At 41.6% G+C, this 20,368-nt stretch overlaps 1 protein-coding gene across 3 annotated transcripts in view; it reads left to right on the forward strand.

The window, feature by feature from the left end:
• Nucleotides 1-26: 26 nt before the first annotated feature.
• Nucleotides 27-20,368, forward strand: part of MOV10L1 (Mov10 like RNA helicase 1) — a 39,162-nt gene continuing 18,820 nt past the window's right edge. For 2 of the 3 annotated variants that reach the window (XM_083399431.1, XM_083399430.1), the window contains exons 1-11: nt 27-218; nt 5,947-6,131; nt 9,604-9,760; nt 10,393-10,505; nt 12,040-12,230; nt 12,518-12,658; nt 14,585-14,715; nt 14,839-15,016; nt 16,525-16,719; nt 18,989-19,103; nt 19,683-19,860. In XM_083399431.1, the coding sequence (XP_083255557.1) occupies nt 131-218; nt 5,947-6,131; nt 9,604-9,760; nt 10,393-10,505; nt 12,040-12,230; nt 12,518-12,658; nt 14,585-14,715; nt 14,839-15,016; nt 16,525-16,719; nt 18,989-19,103; nt 19,683-19,860 (1,672 nt within the window). In that variant the 5' untranslated portion in view covers nt 27-130. Of the gene's footprint in view, nt 572-714; nt 988-5,866; nt 6,132-9,603; nt 9,761-10,392; nt 10,506-12,039; nt 12,231-12,517; nt 12,659-14,584; nt 14,716-14,838; nt 15,017-16,524; nt 16,720-18,988; nt 19,104-19,682; nt 19,861-20,368 lie in introns of all 3 variants that reach the window. The other variant, XM_083399432.1, reaches the window with a different exon arrangement.

Here is a 20,368-nt window from a genome sequence, read left to right on the forward strand (position 1 = left end):
TATAAGAGCGGGTCCGAGCATGCGCAGTCCGCCTCCCGCGCGAACCGTCCTTCGGTGTCCAGCGCTTCGTGGGGCGGAGGCGGAAAAGCGCGGGAAGCGCGAGAGAGGCGCCTAGCCGGCTTGTGAGAAGATGTACCACCTGTTTTCCAAAGTCGTTTCTTTTTTCTGGCGAAGGGCTGACGAGGAGATGGAAGGAGGCAGGCGCCGGGCAGCCGGAGGTAGAAGAAGCTGACTGACTCCCCCCCCCCCATTTCCTCCCTTCCGAGCTCAGCTTTGTTCCCTTCCTTGGGTTCCTTCCTTCAGGGTCTACTCGGAAGTAAGCCTGGTTTAGTTCCGTGGTTCTTACTCCCAGGACAGCGAGCATAGGACTGGAGCCTTAAACACACACCAAAAGCCTTTGACGTCCCTGCTCAGGCCCTCCCTATTCCTTTCTTTAATTTTTTAAATTAATTTTCCATTTAAACATATATAATCCCATCATTATTATCCACTTTACCTCTATGGCTCTTTAGAGCCTATCGCCTTCCTTCCCTCCCACCTCTTGGCTTTCAAAATTAACTTCTTCTCCAGAGCGATCTCGGCCCTGAATGGGAAGACCGGACTTTGAAAGTCATCAAATCTCCTTTGCTGTATTTTACTATATTTTTTTAATTAGTGTTTTTATGGAGCAACCAAGTAATTTCGTTGTCCCCGAAGGGGGCAATGACAATAAAGATATTATTATTATTATTATTATTAACCTTTATATCACAGCATTTTATATATATCAGATAACCCTACTAGTGTTGTTAATTGCTTACCATGATCTTTCAAATATTCCTGAAGCGAACGCAACCCACTTCTGCGCATGTGCGGATTGCGATTCGCTGCTTCTGCGCATGCGGTGACGTAATTTTAAGTGCCTGTGCGAGTGGCGAAACCCAAAAGTAACACGTTCCGAAAATGCTCAACCTGGAGCTACTTCAACCTGTCGTATGACTGTATCGTGTAAATTTACTCCAATCTTTTATTATTTGTTATTTATACCCCTCCCATCTGGCTGGGTTTCCAAAAAGTATTTTGGAATAATTGATCGTGCTGGTTTGGGATTTTTCCCGTCAGCTTCGCCAGTTCTGCAAAGTCCATCATTTCCATCTGCCACTCTTCACTGATGCCTTTCTTGGCATTAGCTACCTCATTATTATTTTTTGGCATTAGTTACCTCATTATTTTTTTTTTACAAAAAGGCTTTATAGGGTCACAGAGTCGTAGAGTTGGAAGGCACCACAATAATAATAGTAATAATAATAATAATTTTTATTTATACCACGCCCTCCCCAGCCAAGGCCAGGCTCAGGGCAGCTAACAAGCAATAATAAAAACAAGTTGAATGAATACAACTTGAAAACAAGATTAAAATACAACATTAAAATATTGAAACATAAAAATATAAAAATGCAGCCTCATCACAGAAGGAGAAAGGAAAAAGGAAAAAGAAAGGGCGAGGGAATCAAATTGGCTCCAAGGCAAAGGCCAGGCAGAACAACTCTGTCTTACAGGCCCTGCGGAAAGAAATCAGATCCTGCAGGGTCCTGGTCTCATGAGGCAGAGCGTTCCACCAGGCCGGAGCCAGTGTGGAAAAGGCCCTGGCTCTGGTTGAAGTTAATCTAACTTCCTTAGGGCCCGGGACCACTAGGGTGTTGCTATTTATGGACCTTGAGGTTCTCCGTGGGACATACCGGGAGAGGCGGTCCCGTAGGTATGAGGGTCCCAGACCGTGAAGGGCTTTAAAGGTCAAAAACAGCATCTTAAATCTGACCCTGTACTCCACCGGGAGCCAGTGCAGCTTGAAAAGCACTGGATGAATATGCTCCCAAGGCAGAGACCCCGTGAGGAGCCTCGCTGCAGCATTCTGCACCCGCTGGAGTTTCTGGGACAGCTTCAAGGGCAGCCCCGCATAGAGCGAATTACAGTAGTCAAGCCTGGAGGTGACTGTCGCATGGATCACTGTGGCCAGGTCGGGGCAGGAAAGGTAAGGAACAATGACCATCTAGTCCAGCCTCATCTTTTTGCCCGACCTGAGACTTGAACCCATGACCCTCAGATTGAGAGTCTGTAAATGGGTAAAATCGTTAGTAGGATTGGAATGTCACTCATCGGTTTAATGGTGAATTTTGGACACAATGGAGGGATAAAAGATTTGGATTATCATAAAAGATGCAGGAGGAAATGATTAACAAAGGGGAGGAGGGAATTTCAAGAGATTCCTTGGAATCTTATTTCTATGTTGTATGTTGAATATGTGACTGTAAAATTTTAATCTGAAAAACCAAATAAATCTTAGATAAAAAAGAGAGTCTCATGCTCTCCCAACTGAGGTATCCCATAATTATTAGCTATTCAGTTTATGTATCGTCCTTTATCCAGAGATCCCAGGTTATTATAATAATGACTTGTTGCCTTGAGATCTCTGTCCCAAGAATAGTGGTTCTTGTATACATCACTTAAAAGTTTTAAGGGGCATTTTAATTTATTACTGTTATTATTAGAAATGAGAATCCATTCACCGTTCTGCCCAGACGCTGAGGTCCAGCGCTGAGGGCCTTCTGGCGGTTCCCTCATTGCAAGAAGCAAAGCTACAGGGAACCAGGCAGAGGGCCTTCTCGGTAGTGGCGCCCGCCCTGTGGAATGCCCTCCCATCAGATGTCAAAGCGATAAACAACTACCTGACATTCAGAAGACATCTTAAGGCAGCCCTGTTCAGGGAAGTTTTTAATGTGTGATATTTTAGTGTATTTTTTGGTTTCTGTGGAAGCCGCCCAGTGTGGCTGGGGAAACCCAGCCAGATGGGCGGGGTACAAATAAATTATTATTATTATTATCATCATCATCCTGTAGACAATGCTGTTCCCTCCAAATTGGGGGCAGCACTTCCCATCAGCTTCAGCTGTTGAGGGATCTTGGGAGTTGTAGTCAGATCTGGCCCATCCATGAGGCAAGGTTAGGTGACCACCTCAGGCAGCAGATCCTGTTGTAGATAATATTTCTTAATTTTATATTCTTTCTTGAAAAATAAAAAGTACATAACTACAAGTGCACAGAGCAAGGTATCACACACAGAGAGAGATCCTGATGTAGAGCTTTATTTCCCCATCTTCACCCTTGTTGCTGATGGAGATTTTCACTCGCTCTTTCTTCCTTCATTTCAGGTGCCAAAATGTTTTGGTGGGCCCTGGTTTTAGGCCACAGCTATTGGCAGAAACCAAGTTGGCCACCCATCATATATTTATTATTTTACTTACTTGTTGAAAATAAATGAACAACAACAAAGCCTGTACTAGGAAATCTGGAATAGATTCCTTTAAGAATTAGCTCCTTTTGGCTACAAAAGAGCCTTTCTAAGAAATCTACTAACATTCTAGGCTTCTATATTTCTACATTTTCTGGGAACGATTCCTGCTTGTTGCCTAATTTGTGTCCCAACTTTTGTGTGTGTTCTATTTGTCACGTGATGTTTACTGTTAGTAATCAGTGAATTTCTAAGAAGTATAGTTCTGTGAATATTACTACATACACACCCACATGAATGCTGACATTTCAAGTGACTACAACTAGAGTTCATGTAAACATTACTTGTTCAAAAAGTGAGTAGCTGTTCATAAACCAGCCTTGTAAAGAAGCCCATTAATGTTACTAGCCTTTGGGGGGGGGGGGAGCCTGGTTAGCCTGCTGGAAGCTGGTAGAGGAGGGATGAAGAACTCTGCCCCTTCTCCACTCGTTCTCATATACAGTATAGAAGTCCATGTACTTGCTTGCATGTGATTCCTTATTGCCTATCACCGCTTAAATACAAGGATATAGTAAACACATAATGTTTGTCATATAAATTATGTGTTTTTGAAAGGTGTGCTCTTCTTTGAAGCTAGCCTTTTCGCTTTACCAAAGGGTTTAAGAAATATCATCACGCATATTAACTGGGAATTATCTTCAGTCTTCATCAGCCTTACTTAGTTTCTGTAGTTCGTGGCACTCTTCTAAATTGTGGGCCTTTGTAGTTGTAGCTAGACATTACTTTGTCTAGTGAGATTGACAGTGTTATCTCAATCTCACACATATACTCGCCAACCATGCATAGAAATGACTGTCAACATGAGAATGTCTCAGTGCTCAAGTTGATTCAGGGGGAGGAGGAGAATTTATATGAAATTGTTCCTCTTCTGCATTTTTCCTTTTTCTAATTACTAGGCTGCTAACAATTATGGCAGCTTTATATCCGGATTCCAAATGCATTGTCTGTGAATATGTCCTGCTGATTGATAGCATGATTACAGAAGGTAGCCACAAGTGCCAAGGGGTGTATCCAGCTAAGTCCTACTCAGATAAACCTGTTGAAATTGATAAACATTTAAGTTAGTAATGACATTGATTGCAACAACTCTGAGTGCAACACTGAATGTCTACAAGCCTTTACAAATGATACACATTGGGGCAAAAAAATCCCAATTTTATGTATGTGGCAATGGGGTCTGAACTGGCAGTGACTAAAAAGTAACAAGACTCTGTGGCTGTAGTAGATAGTTTGTTGAAGAAGTTGGCCCAATGTGCAGTATGCTGTGAAAAAGCTGAATTCCATGTTGGGGTTCATAAAACAAATTTAAGATTACCTCCCCAATGTGGAAAGGTTACAACATTTGACACTCTTTTCGTGCACAATAATATACATGGTGTAGAGCAGTGGTTACCTGTTAGCTAAGTACTGCAGACCCCCTGTTTTTGAAAAGCCAAGCCATAGACTCCCTACTTTTGAAAATTTTTATATGGTAGTTTTTGTTATGTGAATGGCGTCACAAATCTCGTGGGTGGGTTACGTGGACCCTCTGTGTCTGGAGGTCTGCAGGTTTGCCACCCTTATATAAGTTATTCCCAAGACTAAGGAAACCCTGTCTGTAAAGTTGTACATAGGACTTTGCTTTCTCTTTCAGTAGACGTAAAACCTACAGTAGTTGTGAGTTGCTTTTATTCTGAGAAACTATTGGCTATTTTCTTGGTGGTGAATGGGAAGGTCTTCCCCCTCCATGTTGTGGTTTTGATGTTTGTCAAACAAATTTATCTGACCTGATCCCCATTTGGAGATAGCTATTCCCCACAAAACCATAATGTACTGTATAGTGAACTGTGGAGAATGTTAGAAACCCCCCAGAACATATATAGGGAAATTGCCATTAAGAATATAGAAATTGGTGGATCTCCCTTGATATTCATCAAGTTCAGCTCAACTAAATTTTGCATTGATAAGCTCTCTTCGGTGAAGGCCGTTCCAACACTAGGGCTGCCGGGTGTTATACCTGGAAAGTTTCCCAATGTGGTATTATCGTTTAAATAAACTCAGTAAGATTCTTTACCTCCTGTCAAGGAATTAACCAAATTAAGATAATTCAGTTTTCTCTACATTTGGCCAAAATGCCAAATTATGGTTTGGCACCACAGGAATAATCCTGGAAGGAGCTTTGGGCTTGCATGTTAACTTCCTTCCTTCCCTTGCTCAAGTGCAAATCATAGTTTTGTCAGTTTGGATGTTTTGGTAAAACTATGGTGTGACAAAACCCAGACAATAACTCATTACTCTGAGGTTGTAAAAGTAAAGGACCCCTGAAGGTTAAGCCCAGTCTTTTTTACTCTGAGCTTGTGAGGAAAGGAGAGAAAAGGCAAGTATCGGCTTTATTTGCTCCAATAAGCTAGTCATAAAAAACCACTTTGTTTCTATGCTGCTTTAGAATCTAATCAGAAGAGGGGAAGGGAAACATATGAATAAATAACATTTATTTTGCTAATCATCGTCATTTATAGAAATCCTTACAGATGTTCTGTTAGAGGTGGCAAGATGCAGCAAGAATAATTTCCCAATGCTGTAGCAAATACAGCAAATTATTTTTTACACAACTTAAATGTATTTTGTCTTCTTTTTAGATGGCAGTGAGTTAAAAACCGTAAATGGTGTAGTGACAAGATTCTGCCTAGACTACGGCTTGATAGATGATTTGATCTGTTTCACCAGCGAAGCTGTGATGAGCAACATTCCACTGCAAGTTGGACAGCAGGTTGTAGCTCTTGTTGAAGAAGATAAAACCTCTCATGGATTAAGGGCAATCAGGGTGAGATTCAAATAAATAGCTATAGAAATTGGTCATGTGATTATGTTAACTGTCTGTAAAATAAACTTCAATTTTTTTATATAACTGATCTCAGTTGATCAGAGTGAGAGACTTTCCTATATATGCCAATTCAGCAAGAAAGCCGAAGTAACTTCAGACTCTTGAACGTAAATAAGCTCTTCCTCTACCAATTTAGGGCTTTTGTCGACACTTCCACTTTTTCCGCCACTTCTCCCTCACTGGGGAGTCCCGCTGCTTACTGTTGAATCGGAACAAATGCCAATCATTTTTTCAGTGGATTGATGTTTGTTCCAACTCAGCAGTAAACAGCAGGTTTTCCAGAGGAAAGGGGGGGGGGGAGGAAAAAAAACTAATTGGGCCTCTGTTTTCTAGGTACAGAACAAGCGGAAGTGTGGACAAGCCCTTACTGTGAAGAGTCAACAAGATCTTTCAGTGGAAAACATGATTTAAACACCTTTTTCTTGCTAATCTAAACCAATCTGCTCTGAAATTCAGCATTTATTAAACTTTTCCATAAATGGATTTGAGTATTACTGAGCTGAAGAACAAGGAGCCAACCTGATTTAGTTCAGATAGATTTACTATTTCATAGCGTGTAGTTTGGTCCATATACATTTATTAACAGGTAGTGAGCTGTGTCAGTTTATACAGAAAAGATCATAATTTGCCAGTGGTCTTCAGAAGGCAGCCACTGTTACGTTCAGCTACCCATGAAAGAGGTTGTCTCCTTTATAAGAACAAAGTCTTTGTTCACCTGGCTCTAGAAACAGTTTGTGCGTTTGTAGTGTAGCTAGGCCCCTAAGAGTCAATTTTTAAAGAATTAATTTGCATGTGATAAAGCATATAAAGTACTGTACATCGCTGGTGTTCCAGATGGAGGAATACCTACAGGACCCAGTAGGTGGCAGAGTTGTCCCACTGGCTGTAGTTCCAGTAGTCGGCTACAGCCTTCTCTAAAATCAGCAAGGTTGGCACTTGACAAAATACAACATCAAGAGAGAAGAGAATGTGGTATGAAAAACTAAATGTTAGATGCAAGATGAAATGTACAGTAATCATTTCCAGGGATTTGTAGAAAAAAACACTAAGCAATGATGCATATGGAAAGATGATGATGATGATGATAATAATAATAGTAATAGTAGTAGTAGTTGTTGTTGTTGTTGTTGTTGTTGTTGTTGTTGTTATTATTAGCAGAGGAACCAGAGATCAAATTGCAAACATGCGCTGGATTATGGAGAAAGCTAGAGAGTTCCAGAAAGACATCTACTTCTGCTTCATTGACTATGCAAAAGCCTTTGACTATGTTGACCACTGCAAACTATGGCAAGTTCTTAAAGAAATGGGAGTGCCTGATCACCTCATCTGTCTCCTGAGAAATCTCTATGTGGGACAAGAAGCTACAGTTAGACCTGGATATGGAACAACTGATTAGTTCAAAATTGGGAAAGGAGTACGACAAGGCTGTATTTTGTCTCCCTGCTTATTTAACTTATATGCAGAATTCATCATGCAAAAGGCAGGGCTGGATGAATTCCTAGCCGGAATTAAGATTGCCGGAAGAAATATCAACAACCTCAGATATGCAGATGACACAACCTTAATGGCAGAAAGTGAGGAGGAATTAAAGAACCTTTTATTGAGGGTGAAAGAGGAGAGCGCAAAATATGGTCTGAAGCTCAACATCAAAAAAACGAAGATCATGGCCACTGGTCCTATGGTCCTATCACCTCCTGGCAAATAGAAGGGGAAGAAATGGAGGCAGTGAGAGATTTTACTTTCTTGGGCTCCATGATCACTGCAGATGGTGACAGCAGCCACGAAATTAAAAGACACCTGCTTCTTGGGAGAAAAGCAAAGACAAACCTAGACAGCATCTTAAAAAGTAGAGACATCACCTTGCCAACAAAGGTCCGTATAGTAAAAGCTATGGTTTTCCCAGTAGTGATGTATGGAAGTGAAAGCTGGACCATAAAGAAGGCTGATCGCCGAAGAATTGATGCTTTTGAATTATGGTGCTGGAGGAGACTCTTGAGAGTCCCATGGAGTGCAAGAAGATCAAACCTATCAATTCTTAAGGAAATCAGCCCTGAGTGCTCACTGGAAGGACAGATCCTGAAGCTGAGACTCCAATACTTTGGCCACCTCATGAGAAGACTCCCTGGAAAAGACCCTGATGTTGGGAAAGATGGAGGGTACAAGGAGAAGGGAACGACAGAGGACGAGATGGTTGGATAGTGTTATTGAAGCTACCAGCATGAGTTTGACCAAACTGCGGGAGGCAGTGGAAGACAGGAGTGCCTGGCGTGCTCTGGTCCATAGGGTCATGAAGAGTCGGACACAAACATAAGACCTCCCCAGAATATGTGTACTGTATTCTTCTTCATGGAAAAATAAGACATCCCCTGAAAATAAGACCTAGCGCATCTTTGGGAGCAAAAATTAATATAAGACACTGTGTTATTTTCGGGGAAACAGGGTAACAGCGCTGAATACCAATCGTATCTGCTGGATTGATTTCTATTCCAGAGATGGGACAAATAAGGGAACATTGGCAATTTCCATTCATCTTCGTTTTTGTCAGAATTCTCCAGCATCCCTAATTGCAGTAGTTCAGTAACTGCCCAAGATGGAAGGTAATCAGCTAGAATTGAGCAGTTAACCCATCCAGCAGAGTACATATTAAGAAGCTTCCTAATACACGCTTTGGTAGTCTTCACAGTATCAAATTATCTCACCTTGTTCCGGTGGTTGATACGTATATAAAGAAAAATTTAAGATGCATTCACAAGCAACTTTCAGTGGTCATTGATAAACTTTGGAAAGGCTTAGGAAGCATATACCTTCTTCTGGTTCAGCACCCCACCCCCAACAGTGTGCACCCTCTTATCTAGTTCTCTTACCAAGCTGGCTTGATTAAATGGCACACCTGATTCCTTGTTGGGCCAAGGAATGCATGAGCCCTTACAATTTGAGTGCATGCTCTGATGGTAGGTTCAGCAGAACTTAAGAGTAAATTAATTAAACAATACCAAAACTTTCCTTTCTGAAACTGTCTGCTCCTGCTTTCAAAGCCAAGATCTGTGAGCAGCCACCTGCATTTCCACCCTCTCCAATGTCTGCAGCTCAGTGTATTGGATCCTCATGGCTCTCTTTAAGTGCCTTTGTGTCTTTTGACATCTCTTCATGGCCAAAATACTGGTAAGCTCTCTAATATAAGGCTGATCCTGGTTGGTTTTGGCCCCTTGGTTTGTATTGAGCACACTTCCAGGTTCAGTCCATAAAGATTTGTATTGGTGGAAGGTTGACAGCTATGTACATGTTTGAAGTAGTTGTGCAGCATTTGGAGAGGGGCCACAATTCAACAGAAGAATTTCAGCCTTAGGTCTCAAATCACATTTGAAGGTCCTGCTAGGATGCCTCCTGTAGGTAATTTTGATTTGTTCTACAGGTAGAAAAGGTATCTGATAAATGGGAAGATGACAGCAAGTGTCCTTATCAAGGGGACCAGGACACCAAAACACTCATTGGCAGTATTACTTCTCTAACTGCAGTTGGTGGCAGCGTTAATCAGACAACCTCCTTTTCCATGGATGATGTTTGTGAAGGTAACTGTTATGCCTACCTTGACAATTGTTATAAACACAAAGTTGTGATTTTAAGTTGCAGTGGGTTTTTTCTTTGAAAATTGCTTTAGATGAGTTGACAAAAGGGTTTCTAAGAATATAAACTGGTTTAGAAAACTGTTTTGTATATGTGAATCTGTAAGCATCTTTACCATCTGTTATGTGTTTGCTCTTGAGAGTAAGATCTTTATTGTTGAATAAGCCATGTAATCTTAGATCTGTTCAAAACTTGAATGGACTCTTGAAGTTTGGAGTATTTTCCCTTTTGAAACTTTGTTTGACCTCTGGTATTTTGAAGAATAAAACAGTGCAACAAATAGTCTTGTGATGCCTTGAAAACTAATGAATTTATTACAGCATAAGCTTTTGCAGGTTAAAGTCCTCAAAAGTTTATACCATAATAAATTCATTAGTCTTTAAGGTGCCAGAAAATTCCTGTTTTTTGCTGCAACATGCTAATATGGCTACCATTCTGGTCACTGCTTCAGTTAATCCAAATTTTGGTCTAGTAGCTAGGTATATTTGCCTTTTAGTACTCCAGTACTTTTAACTCTTCTTAAAGTGACTTAGCCTTGTTCAAACTGTTTCCATTTTCTTGTAATGTTATTGTTAAGGTTTTGACCCTTGTAAAGGAGATTGGGTGCAAGTAGAATATTTCATTAACCCAACAACCTGGACCAGTGAAGCAGTTTCTGTAAAGCCCTTGAGGTATAAGAGAATTGACAAGGTATGTCTATTGAATGGTTTAATTTTGGGATTTCTTAAAAATATTGTATCAAATACTATAATGTAAAAGGAGAAAGGATGGGTAACTATATAGCAGGAACTGTCCTTGCATGTAAAGCTACCCTGTTCATTGTATTAAAATCTCCTGATTTGGGCCTCAACTCTGAAAACCACATTTTGGACTTCAAGCAGTTTAACTGTTAATGGTTTCCCTCTATCATCAGGTTCCCTGACAATTTTAGTTCTGTGGAATCTGTAAAGGAGTCATCAACCCTTCACAAGAGTACAGTTGTGAAGTATTATAGAAAGCCATGACATTTAAACCACTGTAAAATTTCAAGATTGTAGTTTAGGTATACCTTTTGACTTGAAGCTTGTCGTGTGTGTGTGTGTGTGTGTGTGTACAGTGAGAGTTAGCTTGTGTCCATCAAATGGATTTCCAAACTTTGTCTGAATGTTACTTACACAGTGACATTGGGAGTGTCCCGAGACGTGCATAGAGGCAACCAAAGTATTAACACCTGAATGGAGCTGTAGTTTGGAAATGTTGCTATTACTATGTAATGATCACTGGCAATTTTTAAAAATCTAGTTATTGACTATCACTCCACAGGCGATGTGGAGTGATCATTCACTTTGAATGTAGTGCTCCAAGAGTCAAAGTTAACAAAACCAATATTTTGATCAAGCAGCTCATAGAAGGCGACTTAACGATATTTGGCAGTTAAGAACATTGAGGGGCATACCTGGGGGGGGGGCACAAAATCACACCTCTCCACTGTGGAGCCCATCTGGGCACCTCAGCAGAGGAATCCAGTTGCTGGCATGAGCTGTTGCAGCATCCCTGCAGGGTTCCCATCCCCAGTCAGTACTATTAGAAGTGTGAGAAGAGTGCTCAGCAGGGCTCAGAGGGAAGAAAGGTGGAGAGACCAGGTGAGAGTTGCAGGAGGAGGGAAGAGGAAGGAGACAGACGAGAACGCAGCGAGTTGAAGGAGGCAGGAAGGCAGATGGATGGACCGAAAGAGGAGAAGAGGCAGAGCAGAGCTGACTTTTTGAGTTTCTGGACCATGGTCTCTTACACCTTCAGAGGCGCCGATACATCTCCTTAACAAGGGAGCCTCTGAGATAATTAGAGTACAGTACAACATACAGTTTAAGGTTTAATATATTATATGGCAATTTTTAAAGAGTATAGTGGTACCTCAGAACTCGAACAGCGCCGTTCTCGAACATTTCAGCTCCCAAATGCCAACAACCTGGAAATAAGTGCTCCGGTTTTGAAACATTCCTCAGAACACGGATGTCGGACACTGCTTTCCCTGTGCAAAAACTTAGCTGTCGGCCAACCAGAAGCTCAACCTTGAAACTCAAACATTTCAGAAGTTGAATAGTCTTCCGGAATGGGTTACGTTCGAGTTCCGAGGTACCACTGTAATTGGATGGCTTGAAGTACAGTGCCCACTCAGTAACCTCAAATGGGTTATGCATTCTTACATTGATTTTATTGCATCTAAAGATGACTACATTTTTTACAGCTTCGTGTTTCCAGCGTGTGTGGAAGAACTGGTGTAGTCGATGACAGCATCTTTTTCACCCTGGATTTCCTGAAACTTCCTGATGGTTATTTTCCTCGTAGACATGACCTTGTCAATGTGGTGGTTGTGGAGAGTAACCAATCATGTTATATCTGGAGAGCACTTTGTATGGCTCCAGCAGAAAATAACTGGTAATAAAAAACTTCTTTCCTCAGTCAACGACTGCTTAGAGTTCACTTTTAAAAAATCTACTTTGAAGTGAGGCCAGAAGTGTTAAAATTGCATTCATAATTCTCCATGTATGTCTTCAGAAGAGTGGTTTAAAAAAATTCTGGTTTTAGCATTTTATGAAAGTTTTGTCAGTTTTAACTTTCTAACTTGAGAAAAGAAAAATGTAGATGTGTGTCAGATTGGGCTTTGTTACATAATTGTATATTCGTAGTTTTGCAGCGTGGTTTCTAATTTTGAAATCTTACAGGTCATCTCTAACCAATGCAACCAATTTGGATGAATCATATGAAAATTTAATGAAGGACAAAGAAGGTATAGAGGTATCAAAAATGATAAACTTTGGAACACTAAAATTAGGAATGCATAAAAGCATCGAAGTCTGGATAGAGTAAGTTGTAACTTCTTCTTCCCTAGATTTTTCCTTTTAAAAGCATTTATTATTTAAAAGCATTTGTACTTAATGAAACCATGATGTATTTTTTTCCTCATAGTTACTTTTGCAGTTGGACTTTTAGAGTCCATTCAGCCAGGAGTTTGGAAGTGGGAGGGTCAGTAAAACTGGTAACATTCCTTTTGTAAATAGCTGCGTCATTAGATGCATGAAGCTTTAATGTGAAAAACTAATTTTACGACAATTTTAGTTAATGATTGTAAATTTTGTGAATGGTAAGTAGCACACAAACCTCCATTTATTTCTATCATTCTCCCTACACTTACTGTTTGTTTATTGCACTTACATTCCACCTTTTCCCCAAGAAGCTCGCAAGCAGAATACATGCTTCTCTCCTTCTTCATTTAATACAACAACTCTGTGTCGAGTTGTTAAGATGAGAGGCAGGGACTGGCCCAGTGAGCTTCATGGTTGAGTGGGGATTTGGATCCTGGTTCCCAGGTCCTAGTCTGACACATGAACCACTACACCACATTTCATTTCATTTCATTTCGGTGTTTTTAAATATCATTTAACCATGTAGTTTCTCAATGATGTACAACGAGGTTACAGAAGGGATGCAGTAGGAGTAAAATCAGTTGACATGAACCATAGTATCAGAAAAGCTCACTTAAGATGCCTGCTGAAATAGAGTCTTCATCAAATGCCAGAATAACAGGAATGCAACCTGTCTGATCTCTGTCTGGAGCTAGCTCTGCAAAGTTTGGTCCACAGTACTGTAATCATATCTCCTGGTGGAGATGAGCCATGCATCTGGACCATGGAGGACCCAGGTGATGTGGATTTCAAGTATTTGGTTATATAGCCTGCCCCAAAAATGTAAGTCTGGTGATGCTGCATCTCAAGGCGAAAGGGCAGGTAAAGCCACGTCTGTGTCATTACTTAAGCTTAATAAAGAGAGGAAATGGGTTTAAATTAAAAAAAGAGTATTGTTGCATCTTTAAATAATAAAAAATCTTGGCCTGCATCTATTGATGCCTTTCCGTGCACAGGCAACGACTGATTTACACACGTTTCATATTGCATTACAGCGACCCGGAAGGAGCTGGAAAAGGGGACGGAATGTGCTTATGTGTGCTCCATCATTGCATGCAATGACCCAGAACTCAACAAATTAGGTGTTGCCTGTATAGAAGTAGTCTTGCCATTTACAGAAATGTCTTTAATCTTGTAGAAGCCTCCACTAAACAACCTATCTTCAGTGCCACCTCCTGAGATGTTCCACAGGGTTCCCTAATCTCCCTTAACAGATTTTCCGAAGGGAGGGATGAGTTGTTGAAATTAAGCTCCCCCCGTGTTCACGGATGCCACTGCTCGACCAAGTGCCTTCTGCAGCTGAAAGGACTTATTCCATTTACATAAGGGCAGTATTGGATGCAACCCCTTGTGTCTTGTGGATGTCTTTGAACACAGACATGCTTGTCAGAGCATCTGCTTGCTACTGTCAAATTACGGTTCCAGCAGGGTAGGCATGTGTATCATCTTGCTGCCCTGGGCTCCTATGGAGGAAGGTGTAAAATCTAATACAATGGTACCTTGGGTTACATACACTTCAGGTTACAGACTTCGCTAACCCAGAAATAGTACCTCGGGTTAAGAACTTTGCTTCAGGATGAGAACAGAAATTGTGCTCCGGCGGCGCGGCGGCAGCAGGAGGCCCCATTAGCTGAAGTGGTGCTTCGGGTTAACAGTTTCAGGTTAAGAACGGACCTCCGGAACGAATTAAGTACTTAACCCGAAGTATCACTGTAATTGTAATAATAATAATAATAATAATAATAATAAATTGTAATAATAGATAGAATGAATTTCTATTGACATATAAACAGTGAGGTTTAAATGTGTGTTTCCCCCCCTTTTTAGGAATAAAGGGAAAGCAGCACATTCTTTAATTAGCTGCAAATTAGGTGGCTGGGATAAAGAGAAGCAATTTTGTCTTCAAGTGCCAGGAACATGTCAGAAGAGTTCTGCAGCATCCCTAGGGAATCCATCAGGTAAATATAAGAATATAAGAAAAAAGTCACACATACATGCCTAATTCCTCTCTTGTCTATAAAGAAGCCTCGGCATGTTATATTCTGTGTAATTAGAATAGTGTAATTTGTTTACTTCCATAGAAGTTCAGCCTGTGGATGAAAACAATATTGGAGACGATGACAACTTTGTTAGCAGACAACCTGAGAAACTAGAAAAAGAGCAAAAAGAAACTGGAGAAGAGAAAACAGCAGAACCCATCGAGGCTATCTCTCTGCCTTCTGGGAGAAAGATTTCTATAGTAGTTACATGCACTGCAAAGTAAGTATACAGTACATTCTTTTTCTTGCTGTTGTAAAATGTTACAAAACAACAGTAAATTAAGGGTTCAGGGATTAGTGGCCAGAAAGCTAACTGATAGTCAGAAGGAATTGCAGTCCAGTGTGCAATTTTAGTAATGCAAATCCCTAGGTATGACACAACTTTGGTGTAGCTAAATACCTGCTTTTGGCTTCAGAAGATCTGGTTGTCTGAGAACAGATAATATATTCAACATTTATGCTTTCATGTTCCTCCCCCTCAACAGAAGTTTGGCTAGCAGCAGTGAAGGTTGCCTGCAGTGTGAAAAGGAATTGCCTAATTAGCAATTGATCTCATCAGGGAAGTAGCTGTCACCCAAGAGGGAATTCTAGCTCTCTGGAGTATGCACCAATTATTCAGAACAACATTTGAATCAGTCCTAGCTTATATGCAAGGGAATCTGTCTTTGCATGAAATGTCTTACTGTTCAACCAGTTTGATCCTTTAAGGTGATGTTTGAAAGAATTTGTAATCAAAGGTTCTGATTTAAATACCCAAATACTTTGGGCATGGCTCTCAGAATTCATAGGTTATGGCACTAGAACAGCTGAGTTAGTGGCAAAGCAAAGAGGGTGATGTGTATAGGAACTATAAGAGCAAAATAGGCTGGACAAATGATCAGAGGAGTAGCAGATAATAAAAGATTTTAAGTTGCACTTGTGGCTTGCAATAGGGACGGGTATCCTCCAGAACAGGGATGCGGGTGGCGCTGTGGGTTAAACCACAGAGCCTAGGACTTGCCGATCAGTAGGTCGGCAGTTCAAATCCCCACGACGGGGTGAGCTCCCGTTGCTCGGTCCCAGCTCCTGCCAACCTAGCAGTTCGAAAGCACGTCAAAGTGCAAGTAGATAAATAGGTACTGCTCCAGCGGGAAGGTAAACCGCGTTTCCGTGCGCTGCTCTGGTTCGCCAGAAGCAGGTGAGTCATGCTGGCCACATGACCCCGAAGCTGTACACCGGCTCCCTCGGCCAATAAAGCGAGATGAGCGCCGCAACCCCAGAGTCGGTTACGACTGGACCTAATGGTCAGGGGTCCCTTTACCTTTATCCTCCAGAACAACTGCTATTTGTGTTTTCTTATACACTCTGCTAAGTTAATTGAGAGAGAAAGAGAGAGTGCTTTCTGTTTCAGTCACTGGAGCCTGTTTCACTGTCATGTTTGATGATGACTAGCTCTAATTTTGCACCTTCCAGGTCCAACAGTTTGCAGTCAACAATGAAAAGTTGACTGTCTCATTCACAGCTTTGCCCCATACATCTATGTACACACCATTTTCATCTTTCACTCCTGTGTTCACCTGCCAATCTCAAGCTCTGCTGTCCACCAAAGAAGCGGAAAACTGCTCAGATACTCTTTGTTTGGTTCTCTTGTTCGCATGCGTAGCACAGAGTAAAAGACAACTTTTCTGTAGGCTTTGTCTCATTTAGGTTTTTTAATGAAAGTTTTGCCTTGCTTTTGTGCCTTTAAAGGAACCCTGGCCGCTGCAAAGACCTCTTGTTGCTCTGTTTTTCTGACTGTGTTATCGGTCGCTACATTGAAGCAACTATAGAAACAGAAGAGGAGTTATTAATAGCAGCCACTCAGCCTTTTTCCCAACGAAAACGTCAAATCACTTCGGACTCGCATAACGACAAGGCAACAATAGTTTTACCAGAATTGAAAAGGTACTGCCAAGTACACTATGATAATCTGCTTAAGCAAGCCTTTAGATTTTTTTAATTGAAAAATAATAATAATTGGGTGGGGTTATATCTATTTCGTTGTATCTGTCAGGGAACTGCCATCGGCTCAGGGGAGAGAGGGGGAAAGCCGGATGGATTACAGAGAGCCCCCAAAGATCGTGGGAAGCAGCTCCTCCTCAGCGGAGGAGAGTAACCACGCCTCCAGTGGAGAGGAGCTTCAGGGCTCGGAGGAGGCAAGGCGGTGCCAGGACACCTTGCCTGGGCAAAGCAGGGAGGGGAGAGGTCCTCCGTTACCCACACCCTCCTGTTACCCACACCCTCCTTGCGCAGTAAGTTTTGCGCCGAGAGGGAAGGCACAGACTGGGCGTCAAGAAACTACTTTGCTGGGGAAGGTTTAAGGACTGCCCACTCACGGATTCTGCCAGCGAATGAGCCAGCCACAGGAGAGTGGCACTCTGGACAGATAAAGTTTATTTTGGCATCAAAAGCAAGGCTTCACAGCCGAGCAGGGAAGTATTTGCCTGCTTGCTCTCGAGCAACCCCTTGGAACCATAACAGTATCCATCTTTGTTGCTGTGGAATAATTCTGTAATTTAAAGTTGTACTGGCAGCCATGTGAGCTCCAGTGTGACAGTAATAGGGCAAAGTGAGCAGGCCAGCAGAGCAAGGGAGACCTTCCCATGTTCCCTCTGTTGTTGTCATCACTGCTGCCTCTTGCATGTATTCACAACAGAGCAAGGAATGCCCAGAGCCCAAGCAAGCAGGCAGCCACACAGACACATGGGCAGGTGGTCCGGCTGAGCGAACTGGCTAGCAGGAACTATAGAATTGTAGAGCTGGAAAGGACCCTGAGGGTCATCTAGTCCAGCCCCCTGCAATGCAGGGATCTTTTTGCCCAAAGTGGACCTCGAACCCACAACCCTGAGATTAAGATCCTCATGCTCTACCGATTGAGCCATTCCATTGGTTAACTAGAGACTCAGGAAAGCCTTCACACACTCTCCATCATTTTCGCCACCCCTTGGTCCACTGCAGTCAAAAGGAAGCATGCATTTCAGAATACACACTTTCTTATTTTAGCAGCATGGGGCAAAGGGGAAAAAGACACTCTCCTCTTACTTTCCCACTCTGTGAGTGGCAGTAACGGAATTCTTGGAATTGGGGTGAGCTGGAAGGGGTGCTGGAGGGGATAGGGAGTTGAAGAAAGCATTAAGGGGTTGATGGGGGGGGGGTTGGCGAGCAGCACATGCAGAGGCAACATCCTGAAGTATATACATAAAATCTTAAAGTCTCATTGACTTCATTACCTGGTAGATCCCCGTTCCTTGTGGCCATTAGCTTAGCTTGACAAACAGAAAATTGAGGCTGGAGCTTGTAGTAGAGAAGAGAATGTCCTTTACTTTTGTGGGCCAGTTCATTTACGGTTTTCAAGATAAAACCAGCACCTTGGAATGTGGCTGGGAGTCGACAGCAACAAATCTTCAGTCTCCATAATTATTTTTTTTAATGACAGAGAATTGATTAGATAAATACAATGGGATTTTTAATATTCCTGTGACCTAATCTTTATTCTAAACTACAATAAAAGGATGCTACTTAGGGTGTTTGTTCTAGCTGTCCATTTCTTCAGGAAACTACATCTGTCAGTTTTATCCGTTTTGGCACTCTTGAGTTCTTTAATCTTCCATCTTTCCCATGGGAAGAGAAGCAGTTTCTCAATCAACTGTTGTTCCCACTTAGGTTGAATTTTAGAAAAGGACCACCAGACATGCTGCAAATCCATATTAACAGCACTGGACATGATACAGATCTGTATTAGCAACAGATTTCCCAATATTTAAATGTATTTACTCTGACTTACTATGTTCAATCTTCGAAGGGCCATGTGCCTTCCAGAGCAAATGATGGTGGTTGGAATATGAAGGGGAAGTCATTTGGGGTTAGTGGAAGTCCTTGTGGTAATGGGATGACCAAGGTAGCTCTTTAACATGGATGTTGCATGTTTACTGATAAGGTCTACGGGAACCAACTCATCTAAAATGTTTAAAATTTAAAATCTAGCAGTTCAGCTGGCTGATCAGTGCCTTGCATTTTGTCAAGTCAGTCTCTAGGCCCTATACATTTTGTGGCTGATAAAAGTTTTCTTAATTTGCTAAATGAAATCCCATCCTAACTGGCCAACTTGGAATATGTAAGAATTGATTTTGTATCCTGACAGTAAACTACTGTTTATTAACTTCTAATGCCTTAGAATCTCAAGGAGACAACTACCAAGTTTCCTTCCCCAGTACCCTATTCCAGATCTATTAAGGAGATGTGTGGAAAAGAAAATGGACATACTGATTTTTCAACCAAGTCTTGGAGAGGTAGGATGATGCTTCTGTAGCATAGATAACATACATAGCTCAGAGCCAGTTGAAGGGTGGGCTATAATTTGCCTATAAATACGTGTTTTCATTGTGTTCTTAGTTTCTCCAAGCTTTATTCATTTCAGTAGAGGAGTTTTTGGGAAGGGGGATGTTTGTTGCTATTGTTGAACAATATTGAGCCAGAAATCCTTGCTGATGTACTGCAAAACCCTCAGAGATATAACAGTAGATCAGATCTACTTTCTGCCCACCCCAGCATTAAATGACCAGCTTGCCCCCATTTGTTATACAGTGGACATCTTAAACTTGTTGTGCCCAGTCAGTACTTGGCTGTTGAACTGCCTTGGATTCTCTATAAATACTGCCTTGACTTCCATGATGAACGGAAGGGAATATAGATGTGGTAAATAAAGAGACTTTGAGAAGTGCTTGCAGAATTGATGTGTGTTGTGAGTTCCTCAAAAGCAATGTTTTCTTACATTGAGTTCACAGCTCCACAGCCCTTCATTGGTATTTGAGGGCTCTTGTGGTTCTCTAATACATAAATGATGTGATATAAAGCTTCTTTCTTTTCAGGCCCTGACTCTAGCTAATTATAAAGCAAAATTTTCTGCTCTGCTGTGGCTGGAGGAAATCTATGAAGAGATGGAAATCAAAGAATTATCTATGTGTGGAGTCACCTTGGAAAAGAATGGAAATTTGTTGGTACTTCGGGTGCCAGGAGTTGCAGAGGGCCGCCCTTCTTTATGTATAGGTGTGGAATTTTCTATTGTCTTAAACAGTGTTGATATTGCTCTGTCAGCAGAACACTGATCTGAACAGCATTAAGTGGTCCTGCCAATACCTTTTGGCAGGGCTCAGACCTAGTAAAGTACTTTTGTTTCTTAAATCTTTTTTAACCAAAAACCTACAGAAAATATACATATAAACATAAGCCCTTTTTAATTTTAAAGTGCGTCTCCTTTCATCAGAGATCTCAGATATGTATCGCCTACCTGTTTTCATTTATTTCCCAATATAAAAGAAAAATTCAGAAACAGCAGAATAAGTAGGGTATATAAAGCTCCATAGCAGTGTCCTTAAAGTCCTGACAAATTCAGTGGTACCTTGAGTTACAAATGCCTCAGGTTACAAACGCTTCAGGTTACAAACTCCGCTAACCTGGAAGAGTTGCCTCGAGTTGAGAACTTTGCCCCAGGATGAGAACGGAAATTGTGTGCTGGCGGCGCTGTGGCAGCAAGAGGCCCCATTAGCGAAAGCAC

This window comes from Podarcis tiliguerta (assembly GCF_965153285.1).
Source record: "Podarcis tiliguerta genome assembly, chromosome: 10".
In the NCBI taxonomy this organism is placed as follows: domain Eukaryota; kingdom Metazoa; phylum Chordata; class Lepidosauria; order Squamata; family Lacertidae; genus Podarcis; species Podarcis tiliguerta.